Source organism: Colobus angolensis, unplaced genomic scaffold (genome assembly GCF_000951035.1).
Source record: "Colobus angolensis palliatus isolate OR3802 unplaced genomic scaffold, Cang.pa_1.0 Scaffold49, whole genome shotgun sequence".
In the NCBI taxonomy this organism is placed as follows: domain Eukaryota; kingdom Metazoa; phylum Chordata; class Mammalia; order Primates; family Cercopithecidae; genus Colobus; species Colobus angolensis.
The window spans coordinates 1,449,047-1,467,183 of record NW_012118376.1 but is presented as its reverse complement, the minus strand read 5'-3'; the positions used below and the strand labels follow the sequence as shown (position 1 = coordinate 1,467,183).

Below are 18,137 nucleotides of genomic sequence, written 5' to 3'. Positions count from 1 at the left end.
TCTCTGCCTGGTATACACAGGTTTGTGTGGAAAGTCCTCATCAGTGCTAATATCTAACATTATTAGTATTCATTCTTTTGCAAGGTTATTCTATTTATGTAGTTAATAATTAATAAGGTCCATTCTATATAAGATACTATTTAAATCCTTTAGTGGAGCCAGCTACGTAACCTCATTTGCATACCTTAGTTGTTTACTTTCCTAATAGCTAATAGATAGTAGTTTAACTACAATTTGTCCTAAAAGGACTATCATTTTAAGAAATGACCAGGCTCCATGCATTGGTAAATGAAACAAGCAAATTATAATGTCATATTATAAAAGCATATGGCTTTGCTCTAAAAACATATGAGGGGGCGCAGCGCGCGGGGCGCATGCGTCGCAGCGCCAGCGCTCTCCCCGGATCGTGCGGGGCCTGAGCCTCTCCGCCGGCGCAGGCTCTGCTCGCGCCAGCTCGCTCCCGCCGCCATGTCCACCACCATCGAGCGGGAGTTTGAGGAGTTGGATACTCAGCGTCGCTGGCAGTCGCTGTACTTGGAAATTCGAAATGAGTCCCATGACTATCCTCATGGAGTGGCCGAGTTTCCAGAAAACAGAAATCGAAACAGATACAAAGATCTAAGCCCATATGATCACAGCCGTGTTAAACTGCAGAATGCTGAGAATGATTATATTAACGCCAGTTTAGTTGACATAGAAGAGGCACAAAGGAGTTACATCTTAACACAGGGTCCACTTCCTAACACATGCTGCCATTTCTGGCTTATGGTTTGGCAGCAGCAGACCAAAGCAGTTGTCATGCTGAACCGCATTGTGGAGAAAGAATCGGTTAAATGTGCACAGTACTGGCCAACAGATGACCAAGAGATGCTGTTTAAAGAAACAGGATTCAGTGTGAAGCTCTTGTCAGAAGATGTGAAGTTGTATTATACAGTACATCTACTACAATTAGAAAATATCAATAGTGGTGAAACGAGAACAATATCTCACTTTCATTATACTACCTGGCCAGATTTTGGAGTCCCTGAATCACCAGCTTCATTTCTCAATTTCTTGTTTAAAGTGAGAGAATCTGGCTCCTTGAACCCTGACCATGGGCCTGCGGTGATCCACTGTAGTGCAGGCATTGGGCGCTCTGGCACCTTCTCTCTGGTAGACACTTGTCTTGTTTTGATGGAAAAAGGAGATGATATTAACATTAAACAAGTGTTACTGAACATGAGAACATATCGAATGGGTCTTATTCAGACCCCAGATCAACTGAGATTCTCATACATGGCTATAATAGAAGGAGCAAAATGTATAAAGGGAGATTCTAGTATACAGAAATGATGGAAAGAACTTTCTAAGGAAGACTTATCTCTTGCGTTTGATCATTCACCAAACAAAATAATGACTGAAAAATACAATGGGAACAGAATAGGTCTAGAAAAAGAAAAACTGACAGGTGACCGATGTACAGGACTTTCCTCTAAAATGCAAGATACAATGGAGGAGAACAGTGAGAGTGCTCTATGGAAACGTATTCGAGAGGACAGAAAGGCCACCACAGCTCAGAAGTTTTCCCCATTTTAAAAAGAAAAGCAAACAAAGAAACAAAAGTTTTTCCTAAAAATATCTTTGAAGGAAAATTCTCCTTACTGGGATAGTCAGGTAACAATTGGTCAAGACTTTTGTAAAGAAATTGGTTTCTGTAAATCCCGTTATTAATATGTTCATTTTTCATGAAAATTTCAATGTAGTTGGGGTAAATTATGATTTAGGAAGCAAAAGTAAGAAGCAGCATTTTATCATTCATGATTTCAGTTTACTAGACTGAAGTTTTGACGTAAACATTTTTCAGGTTCTTTCTACTTCAATTAATAGTATGATGATATGCAAACCTTACATTGTCATTTTAACTTCTTAATGAGTATTTTTTTAAAGCATACTGTTTAATGAATTTAACTGCTCATTTGAGTGCTAGCTTTCTTCAGATTTCAACATTCCACTCAGTGTTTAACTTTTTTGTCTTAAACTTGAAATTGTTGTTGTAAATTTAATTGCTAGGAGGCATGGATAGCAAACATTATTATGGATAGCATACCTTATTTCAGTGGTTTTCAAACTATGCTCATTGGATGTCCAGGTGGGTCATCAAGTTACTTTCAACCACAGCTTCTCTGCCTTGTCTCTTTATGTCCCACATAAGGTGTCTGCATAAGGCTTAAGTATTTTAAAGGGGGCAGTTACCATTTAAAAACAGTTTGGTCAGGCGCAGTGGCTCATGCCTGTAATCCCAGCACTTAGGGAGGCCGAGGCGGGTGGATCACCTGAGGTCAGGAATTCAAGACCAGCCTGGCTAACGTGGTGAAACATCGTCTCTACTAAAAATGCAAAAATTAGCTGGGCGTGGTGGTGGGCGCCTGTAGTCCCAGCTACTCAGGAGGCTGAGGTATTAGAATTGCTTGAACCCAGGAGACGGAGGTTGCAGTGAGCCGAGATCGCACCACTGCACTCCAGCCTGGGTGACAGAGCGATACTCCATCTCAAAAGAAACAAACAAAAAATAGTTTGTGGCCGGGCGCGTGGCTCATGCCTGTAATCCCAGCACTTCGGGAGGCCAAGGCAGGCGGATCACGAGGTCAGGAGATTGAGACCATCCTGGCCAACATGGTGAAACCCTGTCTCTACTAAAAACAGAAAAATTAGCTGGGCGTGGTGGCACATGCCTGTAGTCTCAGCTCCTTGGGAGGCTAAGGCAGGAGAATAGCTTGAACCCGGAAGGCAGAGGTGGCAGTGAGCCGAGATTGCGCCCCTGCACTCCAGCCTGGTGACAGAGCAAGACTTTGTCTCAAAAAAAAAAAAAAGTTTGAAAACCATTGGTATAGATAGATATTTTGAATTGATTTGCATAGTCTCCTTGAATGTGTTAAATTATGTTGAAAATATGAAAGCAGGATGTAGGTGGTACTATATATTAAATAAGATTTATATAAAAAATAAATAAATAAAAACATGATATACACACACATACACATAAATATATATGTAAAAGAAAAAAGGCTAAAAGATGTATACTATATTAATCAATTTCGTCTGGATGTTGAAATTAGGGTTGTTATTTTTCAGCTAACCTGTATCTGCTAAGTTTTTTAGAAGGAAAAGGGAATATCAGCAATTCTCCGGCAATTTTCCTTCTCTCTACTGCATCATCTATTTTTCCTCCTCTACATCAGTTGGTTCCATCAGCAAACAAGATAATACAGTTTATCCTACCTTAAAGAAAAATTCCTTGACACAACATTCCTCTCCAAGTGCTGCTCCATTTCTCTGCTCCTCTATACTTAAAAACATACTAAAGGCCAGGGGCGGCGGCTCACGCCTGTAATCCCAACACTTTGGGACGCCGCGGCGGGCGGTTCACGATGTCAGGAAATCAAGACCATCCTGGCTAATACGGTGAAACCGCATCTCTACTAAAAATACAAAAAAAGTCAGCCAGGCGTGATGGCGGGCGCCTGTAGTCCCAGCTACTCAGGAGGCTGAGGCGGGAGATTGCTGTGAATCCGGGAGGCGGAGCTTGCAGTAAGCAGAGATCGCACCGCTGCACTTCAGCCTGGGCGACAGAGCGAGACTCCGTCTCAAAAATAATAATAATAATAATAACCATACCAAGTACAATTCTTCTTCTCCCTTCTCTCTTGAGACCACTCATGAGGTTTTCAGCCCCACCAGTGCACCTAAACTGCTTGTCAAAGTCACCAAAGTCCTGCCCAGTGACAAATCCAAAACTTCCTTCTCAGTAATCATCTTACTTGGCCTATGTGTATTATTTGACACAATTACTCCAGGAATGTCCCAGGACTGACTGACTCTGACCTCCTTCTACACTCACTTCCTCGGTGTCTCATCCAATCCCATGATACCTGATGACACCCAAATTTATACTTTAGCCTGACTCCTCCTCTAAGCTCCAGACTCTGATTTCCAACTGCCTATTTAGTATCTCCACATGGATGCCTAATCGCATCTCAAACTTAACATGCACAAGCTCTTGGTCCCTTCCCCCTTTTAAAAAAAAAAAAAAAAACTCCTCTTTGCACAATATTCTTCATTTTAGTTGACAGCTATTCCAAACTTCGAGCTGTGTAGGCAAAAAACTTTGTGTCTACCCTTGATGTCTTTTCTCCCTCACACATATCACATCCAAACTATCAGCAAATCTCATTGGCTCTACCTTTCAAATATATCCATAACTTACCCACTTCTCTCCACTACCACCAGTCTGATCACCTTCTCTTGCCTGAATTACTGTAATAGTCTCCTTGCTGGTCTCCTCACCTCAAATCTGCAGTCTACTCCTAGTTCAAGAGGCAAAATGTCCCTTTAAAGGGTAAACAATCATTTCACCCCTCTGCTCAAAATTCTCCAAATGGCATCCCTTCTCACTCAGAGTAAAATCAAAGACCTTACAATGATTTTTCCAGGCCCTACACAATCAGGTCTCCACCTTCCACTCTGCCCCTTATCTCTCTGCCCTCATATTTTACTAATTAATTTCCCCCACATCCTTCTTGACCACATTCTCAACCTAGGCTTTAAAAAACTTGCAGAAAACCCATTCCAAGAATAAAGTTGAGTGATGCCTAGCTCTGCCAACCTATGATTTTGGAACCACCCTACTATGGTTTCAATGTGCCCCCTCCAAAATTCAGATGTTCAAACTTAATGGCCAATGTGATGGCATTAAGAGGTGGGGCCTTTAAGATTTAGTCATGAGGGCTCCTGCCTTCATGAATGAGATTCAGGTCCTTGCAAAAGAGGCTTCACAGTCTTCCATCCTCTTGCCCTTCTACCTTCTGCCCAGTGAGGACACTGCATTACTCCCCTCCAGAGGATGCAGCAACAAACGGCTATCTTAGAAGCAAAGAGCAGCCCTCACCAGGAAACTAAACCTGCCTGTGACTCAATCTTGGATTTCCTGGCCTCCAAAAATGTGAGAAATAAAATTCTATTCTTTACAAATTACCCAGTCTCAGGTTTTTTGTTATAGCAGCACAAAACAGAGACAGGGCCTTATTCATTCTTCTCTCATTTGTCCAGCTACCATGCCAACTCACTCAGCTGAATTAAGGACACGACTTCTAATTAGGTTGGTTCCTATCAGCAATATAAATAATCAGTCCATCAATAAACAGATATTGGCTATAAACTGTTCACTTTTGTAGATCTATTAAGTCTTTCCAGCTGATATGCTAAATAAGCCTTCTCTAAATACACGAACCAACGTTATTCATAATAATATGAAATAGAGGAAAATCATTTCCTTCTTGATTATTCCACTTTAAGCTCTTCATTTAAAATTTTGAATTTGGACTGCAGGCCATTTGTTTTTGTCAGTAGTTCATTTATATACACAAGTGCAATACTGTCAAATTATTTCACTATAATACATTTGTCATTCTATGGGCATTTATAACTTTTCATGCAGCAAAAAAGAACATTTCAACCAACCATCTGTCTGCCTTTTTCATGTGCTTTAATCATTCATCTCTGGTAATGTTGCTCCAAATACTAAATATTTTTTAAAATAACATAAAATCTCACATTTTATGATTTAAAAGTTTGAAATTTAATTTTCAGATTTTTCTCCTCAAATTTTACCAGATCAGTGATTTTAAAAGTAACATATCCTACTGTCAAGAAAGAATATTTTCTTGAATATTTATTAAGATAAAATGTAAAAGTCAGAACTGACTCTCCTTCAAGGAGATATGCAAGCAAAGCAAAATAAGATGAAAGGTTTTATAATCTGCTGGAAAGTAAGACTCTGTTTACAGGCAGTATTTCATCAAATTTCTATTCCATGTAGTAAAATCTTATTTAATTTGAAATATATTTCAGGAATTAAATTATATTATAAACGGAACCCTACGGCACCAATGAAATGACAATCCTTAATTTCAATAGTTGGCCCTTTGTAAAACTAATGGTCTTATCTTTATGAAGACAAAAACAACGAGTTTAGCTGCTAGGAATGCACTGCAGATACTAGTATACAGTTTCTTCTTTTGTTTTTAGTCACCTTGGAACAAATGCTGAAATTTTAGTGAAAAAACAATAAAATACTAAAATTTCCTAATAACTTAATGTACCCCTTGTTTAAAAAAAAAAAAGTAGGATCCAGTTTACATATATAGCAAGTAAATATGTTAACATCTCTAACACCAGATCTAATGACCATAAATTTCAATTAGCTAAACATAATTAACAAGACAGATCAGTTACCAAAACTGGAATTATTAGAACGTAAGGTATTTAAATCTTCAGAACTTAAAAATGATCAGATGTATAACACTATGCTAAAAAAAATCATGACTGAAGCACATTTTCATAGCAGCACCCTGAACTCCTGAGCACAAGAGAAAGGAATTTACAATGAGGAAGGAGCCCGTGCCTCTTCCTGTCATGCTTATGACTCAGGGCACCAATATTTTCAACATCTCAAACTAAAATGTCCTTAACATTTCAAAATTCCAGCATTCCCATTTTCTTCGGTAAATCACTGTTTACACAAACAAAGGCTTACAACAAATAATTTTCTTTTTTTGTTGTTTTGTTTTGTTTTGTTGTTGAGACAGAGTCTCGCTTTATCGCCCAGGCTGGAGTGCAGTGGCCGGATCTCAGCTCACTGCAAGCCCCGCCTCCTGGGTTTAGGCCATTCTCCTGCCTCAGCCTCCCGAATAGCTGGGACTACAGGCGCCCGTCACCTCGCCAGGCTAGGTTTTTGTATTTTTTAGTACAGACGGGGTTTCACCGTGTTAGCCAGGATGGTCTTGATCTCCTGACCTCGTGATCCGCCCAATTTGGCCTCCCAAAGTGCTGGGATTACAGGCTTGAGCCACCGCGCCCGGGCACAAATAATTTTCAAAAGGTATGTCACACTGAAAAGTTGAATTACACAATTTAACATTAATTGTATACTTGAATTACTGACGGTTAGTTCACATTAACCTTATGTCTCCAAATAAAGTCTAAGTTTCTTAAAAACAAGATAAAGATCTTATAATTGTTATGCATTTTTATGGTGAAAACACAGAGGAATGAACCATACATATGGAATAATCCAAGATTTGGAGGTAAAGATGCCTTTGAAGACTGGGATAAAGACTAAATAAAAATCCTAATTGTAAAGTTCATTCCATACCTACATGACAATTCCCAGTCAGTTAACTCTAACCACAGCAAAGACCCAAGCAATCCCATGGAGAAAATGGTTGTTCTGAACCTACACACAATTAGCTCCAGGGTGATGCTGTAATACAATACAATGGAAATACCAGATGAGGATTTCCTTCTGCATAGGGTCCACTAAATCAGTCGTGCTTCATTTTTTAACACTGGCTAATGAGAGAGCAAATGTTAATGGAATCTAAATCACTGAATTGAGTAAAAGGATCTGAAAATATTTTATTAAGCAAAATTACGAGCCAAACACTTTGTTAGGCACCTTCACTCAAATCATAGTCTTTAATATGAGCAGAATGTGTAAATGATTTATCTATATAAATATTTAAGAAATATTCACTGAGCAACTACATAAACTGAAAATACAGAATGAGATAAAGGTTTAAATGAGAAATACTAGGATAAGCAAAAAGAAAGTGGAGCAAGCTCTAAACAACTAGACCAACTCAGAGCCTCTGAGTTCAAATTCAGGCAGTGCAATGTTCTAGCTTTGCGGCCTTTCCCAAGTTAACGATCACGCTCCAATTTCCTCACGTGTAAAGTGGAAGCAGCTGGTAATAACCTGCAGGGTTGTTAAGAAAACTGAATGAGATAATAAATGTAAAGTAGTGACACAAATACCCAATAAATATCTTTTGGGGAACATAATTCAACCATGGTTATTTGCATATATTACATACCACCTCTAATCAATTAGCTACTTTTACTTTAAATCCAACCTGTTAGGTCACCTCAAGAGCACTGGTCACAGAGTCAAAGCCGTAAGTTTTTTGGGTTTTTTTTCCAAATCAGGTCAAAATTTGACAAAAATCTCTTTCCTTTCTTTTTTCTTTTTTTGAGACGGAGTCTCACTCTGTCACCCACTAAAGTTAGAGTGCTGTGGCGCGATCTCAGCTCACTGCAGCTTCCGCCTCCCGGGTTCAAGCGATTCTCCTGCCTCAGCCTCCAGAGTAGCTAGGATTACAAGCACGAGCCACCATGCCCGGCTAATTTTTGTATTTCTAGTAGAGACGGGTTTTCACCATGTTGGCCAGGCTGGTATCAAACTACTGGCCTCAAGTGATCCGCCCGCCTTGGCCTCCCAAAGTACTGAGATTACAGCCGAGAGCTGCCGTGCCTGGCCCCAAATCTGACAAAAATCTAAGAGAAAACATCTTAGATGTTCACAAACCATAAAAGTAAATTAATTTGCAAAACAGATTGATGCCGATTTACAGGTTAATTCAGTCTAAACATTTTGCTAACAGTAAAGGCAACAAGCTCCGTACTTGCTCCAGAACAATGGATCACCAAATGCATATAATGAAAAATGAAATCAGTTACCTTACTTTTAAACTTTTCTAATCTGGCAAAAAGGAAAAGAAAATATTGTATCGTACATGCTATCTATATGATTTTGATCCTCAATACAGCCAAAATGTAATCCTAATTTCAAGTAGTAGCACTTTCTAGACTACCCAATATTGGTAGTAACGTTTAATTTAAATTTTAATTATACCCTCTAACATATCTGCAAAGCTACCAGCACAGCTATTCTACCTTAATTTAGCATGAATTTAGCGACAGACTATTATGTGACCATATTGCTTAGTAATGAAAGATTTAAAATAAGAGAAACGTAAAAATGATAATTCTGGTCAATTTAACCACTACCAACCAACCCAATACCACCATCCCACCCCCCAAACAAACAACTTGGGATTTCTTTCCATTTCTCGGTGATACTTTTTACAAAACTAAGTGTACCTTGTTTAACATTCGTTTTTAAAATTCACATGATTAATTTGTAAAAGTTTAAGATTTGTTCATAGTAACACTCTTAAAATATTTTCTATTCATATGCTTATTTTGGATTGGTGTTTTTGTCTGTAGTGCAAAGGATATATGTAATCCAAGAACAGTGACACTGGTATAAACCAGTTTGTCCATTCTAACAGCTAAACCCACCTCTCTCGTCCTACACTCCGGGGTCACAAAATAACTTCCCACAAGCAACACTCGCACTCTCACCGTGACCAAAACACTTGTTTCACCCTAATCAGGGAATGTATCAAAGTCTGATCCGGCGAACGGTAAATAAACTTAGAAGACTACGCTCAAAATTCAGACTCCTGAGCCCAGACCAAGTCCAATTTAATCAGTGTCTTCAGGGGTGGGATCTAAGCTCACCAAGTGGTTTCCTTTTCACTAAAGTTTGAAAACTACTAGGGACCCCTACACACACACGCCCCAAACTCCCCCAACTCCCACCACCGCCAACCAACCCCACCCACCCACCCGTGGGACACGTTACCGCCCAGCTCTGCTCAGATCTCAGGGCGACCCTGCTCCACTCCAGGGAGCCCACCCGGCGCCCACTCCTCCGAGTCCCCAGTTGCTCCCTCCCATCCCCGTACCCCAAACCTTTCTCCTCACTTCTTCAAATCGCTGCTAAAGAGGCCGAAGGCCCCCGAGGGGGAAATGGTTGAGGTCGCCTCCTGACCCAGCTCCGTCGCCTCCCCTCCTCCGGACTGCTCATTGTAAGAAAAACTGTTGCTGGACATTGCCGCGGTGCTGGCTGGTGCGGGGTTGGTCCTGCTGGGGGTTCTCTCCAAAGGGTTCCAGTCCAGAGGGCACGGAACAAAACTAGTTCTCGTACAGAGGAGCGCGCGCAGGCGCTTCCGGACTCGTCACGGCTCCCTGAGCCGACCTGGCAGTCCACCCCCTGCGCATGCGCAGTGTGTGGAAAGGCAGGATCCCACCCGGGCCGTCCAGGCCTGCGCGGTCTTCCCTGCTCCGGGCTTTAGAGGTAGCTGAGCTGCTGCGAGCCCGGCTGCAGAAAGGGAGGCAGCGGGTGGCGAACTGCCAGGCTCCCGGCCCGTGAGGGGTGTCATTGGAGAAGGATACCCATTGCATCCATTTTGATCCCTTAAGGGGTTTCCAGACTCAGGGCAGCTCTTTGGTATACTTCTGTAAAGCAATAGTTTTCGGATTTCTCCGGAAACGCCATTTAGCACGCCAGATCACCTTTCCTAAACCCAACACGATCATTTCGCTTGTTTCGGCTACTCTCCTTCTTCCGGCTTTGCCTTACTTTCATATCCACCCGAAACAACTTTTCTCCCAGACTTTAAGGAGGCCTCTCCCAACGATGGTTTGGAGGATCCGCACAGAAGCGACCATTCCATCCTTGCAATGAAAATCTTGGAGGCTGACTGGCGCGGTGGCTCGCGCCAGTAGGGCACTTTGGGAAGCCGAGGCGGGCGGATCACCTCAGGCCAGGAGTTCGAGACCAGCCTTGGCAACATAGCGAGACCCTGTCTCTGCAAATAATATAAAAATTAGCCGGCGTGGTGGCTCGCGCCTGTGGTCCCAGCTACTGAGGCTGAGGTGGGAAGTTCACTCGAACCGAGGAGGAGGGGGTAGCGATGAGTTGAGATCGCGCCTTTGCACTCCAGCCTGGGCGACAGAGCGAGACCCTGTCTCAAAAAAAATGAAAAAGAACAGAAAACATCTTGGGACCACCAGTTCCAGTTTACAGCTGAAGTGGTGCGTCCTACTGGCGTCTAGCTACCAAAAATAAAATGGACCACCTTGCGCGCCAGGCGCAGCTGTCATCTGACACTTCTTCCTGTGTCCTGTCGCTGTCGTGTCACTCACTAATATGCACCAGGGAGCCTAGGCGGAATGCTTGCCTGGCCCCAGAGTAGCTCTCTCCGGGTGCTGGCACCCGAGAAAACCTCTTTCCAGGAGTGACTTCCCCCAACCCGCCTTCTCGGGTGGGTTTCAGAGCCTTCCCTCTCTTCTCCCCAGTGCCTCCCGTCCAGGTAGGCGTTAACTCCCAAAGCCTTGGCGGCCAGGTACTGAAACTGTCAAGGGATTCTACCAGGTAGAACGCAAACGAGGAGACCGGCAGCCTCTGGGAAGGCGGTGGGGCATTTTCAAGGATCAGAGTATGATCTCCAAGTTTCAAAAAGTCAGACTGTCACTGTGGAAGCACGCACGAGCGTGGCTCTGGGTGGGAAGGGAAGAAATGTCCTCCAAACTTCATCGTCTGGTTAAATATTGGCAGGTTTTTAATTCGGCTGTTAGAATACTGCTCCGGAGATCCAATGATGATCACCTAAAATGTGTTTGTCAATATTAATGATATTAATTAATATAATTTCATCTACAACTGACTTGATGATGAGGATGATCATAGATAACTATGTATTATTATATCATCCTTAATATATACCACAAACTATTCTAAGTAGTTTTATATATATTAATAGTAAAAAGAGTTAGGCTTTGGTTACTTTATTTGTAAAAGGAGAACATTGATATACACATAGCCTAGAAAATATCTGACACATACCTGATTATAGAATTTCTTGGTTTTAGAGTATGTGCACTTTTACCAGATATCCTAAATTTTTTTCCAGCATACTTTTAGCAGTGTGTAATCTTTCTTCACATTCTCACAAACGTTTAGCTTTCTAAAAATGTTTTATTGTCATCAATATGATATAAAGGAATATTATTTGTATTGTAATTAATTTTCATTTTCATGGTCATAATGAACTTGAGAATATTTTATGTGGTTACTCCATTTGCATTTTATTTCCTGGGAATTGCACATGAACCTATTTATCCGCTTTTACACTGAGTAGTTTTTCTGATGGACTTGAAGAGTTCTTTATCCTTGAGTCTGTTATTTTTAATTAACTGCTTGATTTTATTTTGTAATATTTTTATTTTTTCCCACAGACTCAGGTAGGAGACTGACCTACAATATTGGGGTTTTGGGTTTTGGGGGTTTGTTTTGGGGGGTTTTGTTTTGTTTTTACATTGTCCTTGGATGGTGTGGATATTAAGAATATCTATTCTTCAAAAAACAGGTATAGGTAACTTTTTCTCTGAAATATTATGTATAAGATACAGAGCATATATTCCTGGATGAAATAGATAAAACTTTCTTTTTATCACTAAAAAAAAAAAAAAAAAAATGAGAGCTTTGACAAGAAGGGACTTGAGGCCCTTACTGCCTTAAAATTCTAAGACTGTATATTCTTACAGAAAGATAAAAAATAATAACTCCATGGGCTGCGGTCTAGCATTCCCATATCTCTAGAATTGAAAAATCTTTTATATAGCCATGAAGCTTTCTGACAGAGGAAAAAATGTCACACTTCCAACCAGAAGAAACATTAACAGAACTAGAAGATTACTCTCTGACACCTGTTACCAAGCCAAACCAGATTTTTCTGTTTCCTTCCAGCATACGTAGTATCTTGTATTACTGCCAAATAAGTTGGGTTTTTTTTCAAAAACTGTTTTCCCCCTAATACTTAACAAAACCTTTATCAAATTTTCTGTTTCCGTTTCTGTTCATCTAACCCTCATGATATAGGTGTTAAATGTGGTGTATATATTTTCAAGCTTTTTTCTCTAAGCCTAGAAAAATAAATGATATATGTGCATATTTCTCCAAATACCAGTTAAAACCATAATACCATTCTGCATCTTACTGCATCTCACTGTTTTAAAGATCTACATAGTATTTCCTTTAATAGGTGCATCTTTATTTAATCAATAGCCTGCTGATACATATGTAAATTGTTTCCAATTTTGGACTATTATAACAACTTTGTCAATGCATGTCTTTGCACCATGCCACTACTATTCCCATTAGTTAAGATTCCAAAAGTCCAATAGCTAGAACAGATGATATGCACAATTGAAATTTTAGTAGATATAGCCAAATTTCTAACCCGAAAAGAGAATACCAACACTTTCACCAATATTATTCCGTTTCAACACACCCTTTCCAGCAATGTATATTATAAATCTTTTTAATGTTTGCTAATCTGATTGGTAATAATAATAAAATCTTTTCTGTCGTTTACACTTGCATCTCATTTATTCTAAGTAAAGAGATAGTAAAATTTATAGTCCAAATAGGAAGTTTTCTTTTTATTTCTTTCTGTTTGTTTGTTTGTTTTGAGACAAGTTTTGCTCTTGTTGCCCAGGCTGGAGTATCATGGCGTGATCTCAGTTCACTGAAACCTCTGTCTCCTGGGATCAAGTGATTCCCCTGCCTTGGTCTCCCAAGTAGCTGGGATTACAGGCATGCGCTACCACGCCCAGCTAATTTTATACTTTTAGTAGAGATGGCGTTTCACCATGTTATTCAGTCTGATCTCGAACTTCTGACCTCAAGTGATCCACCCTCCTCAGCCTCCCAAAGTGATGGGATTACAGACGTAAGCCACCACACCCAGCCCCAAATAGGAAGTTTTTGAGACAAAAAGTGATACTAGTCATAATTTGACTGGACAAATACATGTAAACCAGGACTCTGCCAGGGAAATAGGTATATATGGTTACCATAAATATAACAGATTTAAAGCACACATCAAATGGCTATTTGAATTTTTCTTCTATTAATTTTGCACATTTGTCACTTGCTTAGTTTTAAGTGGATCTTTTATTGATTTGCAGGCATACTTTATAGATACTGAATGTTAACATTTTCTCATTATTATCTAGAATGTGTTACAAAAATCAGTTCAAGGCCGGGCACTATGGCTCACACCTGTAACCCCAGCACTTTGGGAGGCCAAGGTGGGTGGATCACTTGAGGTCGGGAGTTCAAGACCAGCCTGGTCAACATGGTGAAACCCCATCTCTACTAAAAATACAAAAATTAGCCTGGTGTAGTGGTACATGCCTGTAATCCCAGCTACTGGGGAGGCTGAGGCAGGAGAATTGCTCGAACCCGGGAGGCAGAGGTTGCAGTAAGCCGAGATGGTGCCATTGCACTCCAGCCTGGGCAAAGAAGCGAGACTCTGTCTCAAAAACAAAGAAAAATTGATTCAAAAGTTGTAGGAAACCTGAATAAACTAAATAACGATAGAAGAGAATTGGAAATGTTGCCAAAAATCTACCACCAAAAAGGGACTAGACTAATATAGTTCTATTGGCCTATAAGGAGTTTGCTATTTCTGTTATTTTAAACTGTTATTAAACTTTAGCAAAGAAAAAGACAAAGCACTTCCAAATTCATTTTGTAGGTCTGATTTTATTAAATACAAAAAAGAACAATAAACTATTTAAATACTAAACAAATGCTAAATGAAAAACATAAAATAATACAATAGGTTTTGTTATATGATAAAAGAATGAACATTAATAAACTTATAATGATAGATTTGTAAATCGTTTAATAATATTTTATCGGCACTTCTGATTTAAAGAAAAAATTAATAATCTAGAAATAAGAGTAAATATTCGTATCATTATTACGTATATGTAAATAGGTATTGATATAGTTTGGCGCTGTGTCCCCACCGAAATCTCATCTCAAATTTTAAACTCCATAAACCCCATAATTTTCAAGTGTCTTGGGAGGGATCTGGTAGGAGGTCACTGGATCATGGAGGTAGTTTCCCCTATGCTGTTCTCATGATAGTGAGTGAGTTCTCACGAGATCTGATGGTTTTATAAGGGGCTCTTCCCCCTTCTCTCTCCTGCCACCTTGTGAAGAAGGTGTCTTCTTCCCCCTCCACCATGATTTTAAGTTCCCTGAGGCCTCCCAAGCCATGCAGAACTGTGAGTCAATTAAACCTCTTTTCTTTATAAATTACCCAGTCTAGGGTAGTATCTTTGTAGCAGTGTGAAAACAGAATAGTACAGTAAATTGGTACCAGTAGAGTGGGGTACTGCTGTAAAAACAACCTGAAAAATGTGGAAGCAGCTTTGAAACTTAACAGGCAGAGGTTGGAACAGTTTGGAGGGCTCAGAAGAAGACAGGAAGATATGGGAAAGTTTGAAACTTCCTAGAGATTTGTCGAATGGTTTTGACCAAAATGCTGATAGCGATATGGACTGTGAAGTCCAGGATGAAGTGGTCTCAGATGTAGATAAGTAACTATATTAGTCTGTTCTCATGCTGCTAATAAAAACATACCTGAAACTGGGTAATTTATAAAGAAAAGATCTTTAATGAACTCACAGTTCCACATAGCTTGAGAGGCATCACATTCATGGCAGAAGATGAAGGAAGAGCAAAAGGACATCTTACATGGTAGTAGACAAGAGAAAGCTTCTGCAGGGGAACTCCCCCTTATAAAACCATCAGATCTCTTGAGATTTATTCACTATCACCACAACAGCACAGGAAAAACCTGCCCCATGGTTCAATTACCTCCCACCGGGTCCCTCCCACAACACATGGGGATTATTATAATTCAAGGTGAGATTTGGGTGGAGACACAGAGCCAAACCATATCAGGAATTTATTGGAAACTGGAGCAAAAGTCACTCTTACTACGCTTTAGCAAAGAGACCAGTGGCATTCTGCCCCTGCCATAGAGATGTGTGAAACTTTGAACTTGAGAGAGATGATTAGGGTAACTGGGAGAAGAAATTTCTAAGCAGCAAAGTGTTCAAGAAGTGACAGAATGTTAAAGTTTGGAAAATTTGCAGCCTCACCGTGTGGTAAAAAAAAAAAAAACAATTTTCTGGGGAATAATTCGAGCTGCTGCAGAAATTTGCATAAGTAACAAAGGGCCAAAATGTTAATTGTTAAGACACTGTGGAAAATGTTTCCAGGGCATGTCAGAGGTCTTCACGGCAGCTCCTCCCATCACAGGCTCTGAGGCCTAGGAGGAAAAAATGGCCCCACTGCTCTGTGAAGCTTCAGGACTTGGTGCCCTGCTTCCCAGCCACACCAGCTCTAGCCATGGCTAAAAGGGGCCCAGGTACAGTTTGGGCTGTTTCTTCAAAGGAAGTAAGCGCCAAGCCTTGACAGCTTCCATGTGGTGTTGGGCTTGTGGATGCACAGAAGTCAAGAATTGAGGCTTTGGAACCTCTACCTAGACTTCAGAGAATGTATGGAAATGCTTGAACTTATACAATTTATACAATTTATACTATACAGAAGTCTGCTGCAGAGGCAGAGCCCTCATGGAGAACTTCAGCTAGGGCAGTACAGAAGGGAAATGTGGGGTTGGAACCTACACGCAGAGTACCCACTGGGGCACTGCCTAGTGGAGCTGTGAGAAGATAGCTACCATCCTCCAGACCCCAGAATGATAGATCCACCTACAGCTTGCACCGTGCACCTGGAAAAGCTGTAGGCACTCAATGCCAGTTGATGAAAGAGCTTCCCAAGGCCATGGGAACCCACTCCTCGCATCAGCATGCCCTGGATGTGAGACTTGGAGTCAAAGGAGATTTTAGAGCTTTAAGGTTTAATGGCTGCCCCACTGAATGTCGAACTCATACAGGGCCTCTAGTCCCTTTGTTTTTTATTTTACAGGCTCATAGGCAGAAGGAACTTGCCTTGTCTCAGGTAAGACTTTGGACTTGGACTTTTGAGTTAATGCTGAAATGAGTTAAGACTTTGGTGAACTCTCAGGAAGGCATGATTGGTTTGAAATGTAAAAAAGACATAAGATTTGGGAAGAGTCAGGGCTGCAATGATATGGTTTGGTTCTGTGTCCCCACCCAAATCTCATCTTGAATTGTAATCCCCATAATCTCCATGTATCAAATTAGGGACCTGGTGAGAGGTGATTGGACCTTTGGGGTGGTTTCCTCCATGCTGTTCTCATGATAGTGAGTGAGTTCTCACAAGATCTGATGGTTTTATAAAGGGCTCTTCCTCCTTCACTGTCTCTCTCTCTCTCTCTCTCTTTCTCTCTCTCCTGCCACCTTGTGAATAAGGTGCCTGCTTCCCCTTCAGCCATGATTGTAAGCTTCCTGAGGCCTCACCACCCATACAGAACTGTGAGTCACTTAAACCTCTTTTCTTTATAAATTACCCAGTCTCAGGTAGTGTCTTTGTAGCAGTGTGAAAATGAACTAATACAGGTATAGATAAATAGATTATATTAAAATACCTCCACAAAATATACAAAGTAAAACATGCATCATATTTAATGGTGAAACATGAAAGGCATTCCAACTAAAGTCAGAAAAAAGGTAAATATGCCTATTAACAGCATCATCATTTAACACTGTTCTGTAGATTCTAACTAATGCAATAAAACAAGAAAAACAAATAAGAAAAATAAACAGTAAAAAGGAGAAAAGATTATAATATTTATAAATGATATTGTCTCACTAGAAAATCGGAGAGACATTAAGTGGATTCAGCAGAGTGGTCAAATTCAAAATCCAATAGCGTTCCTACATGCCAATAGCATCTAATTAGAAATGTAACTTCTACCAGGTGCAGTGGCTCATGCCTGTAATCCCAGCACTTTGGGAGGCCAAGGTAGGTGGATCACTTGAGGTCAGGAGTTCAAGACCAGCCTGGCCAACATGGTAAAACCCCATCTCTACTAAAAGTACTAAAATTAGCTGGGCGGTTGTGGCACATTCCTGTAATCCCAGCTACTCAGGAGGCTGAGGCAGGAGAATCGCTTGAGCCTGGGAGGTGGAGGCTGCGGTGAGCCAAGATCATGCCACTGCACTCCAGTCTTAGCGACAGAGTGAAACCCTATCTCAAAAAAAAAAAAAGGAATGTAACTTCAAAAAGACCCTGTTCCACATAGCAATAAAGAAGTAAGCCTTAAGAAATCAACCTTAAAAAATGTACAAGTTCTAAGTGATAAAAATATAAAATTTTACCGAAGGGTTAGGGGTTGGGATAGAGACCTAAAAGGGAGTCTATGTTTCTGAATAAAAATATTTGAATGAATCTAGATATTTAATGCAGTTTCAATCAAAATTCAAAATGTTTTACTAGGCCAATTGATGCTAAAGTTCATCTGGAAGAATAAATGCAGCTGAAAGTAAGAAATTTTTTGGAAAATAAAAGAATATTGGACTCACCCTACCACTCATTTAAATATACTATAAAGCTGTTGTTTAAAAGTCTGAGGCCGGGCGCGGTGGCTCAAGCCTGTAATCCCAGCACTTTGGGAGGCCGAGAC

General features: G+C 40.5%; 1 protein-coding gene and 1 pseudogene across 3 annotated transcripts in view; one reads left to right on the top strand and one right to left on the bottom strand.

Annotated features, from left to right (window-relative positions):
* AP3B1 (adaptor-related protein complex 3, beta 1 subunit) overlaps window positions 1-9,949 on the bottom strand; it is a 318,221-nt gene extending 308,272 nt beyond the window's left edge. Inside the window, exon 1 of one of the 2 annotated variants that reach the window (XM_011959213.1) lies at window positions 9,634-9,949. Coding sequence is in view for 1 of the 2 variants with exons in the window: in XM_011959211.1 (XP_011814601.1) it covers window positions 9,646-9,773 (128 nt within the window). In the remaining variant the exon portion in view is untranslated. The remainder of the gene's footprint in view (window positions 1-9,633) is intronic. The other variant, XM_011959211.1, reaches the window with a different exon arrangement.
* Window positions 360-1,575, top strand: LOC105524177 (annotated as a pseudogene). Its single transcript, XR_001003711.1, has one exon. The product of XR_001003711.1 is annotated as a tyrosine-protein phosphatase non-receptor type 2 pseudogene (transcript).
* Window positions 9,950-18,137: the final 8,188 nt, after the last annotated feature.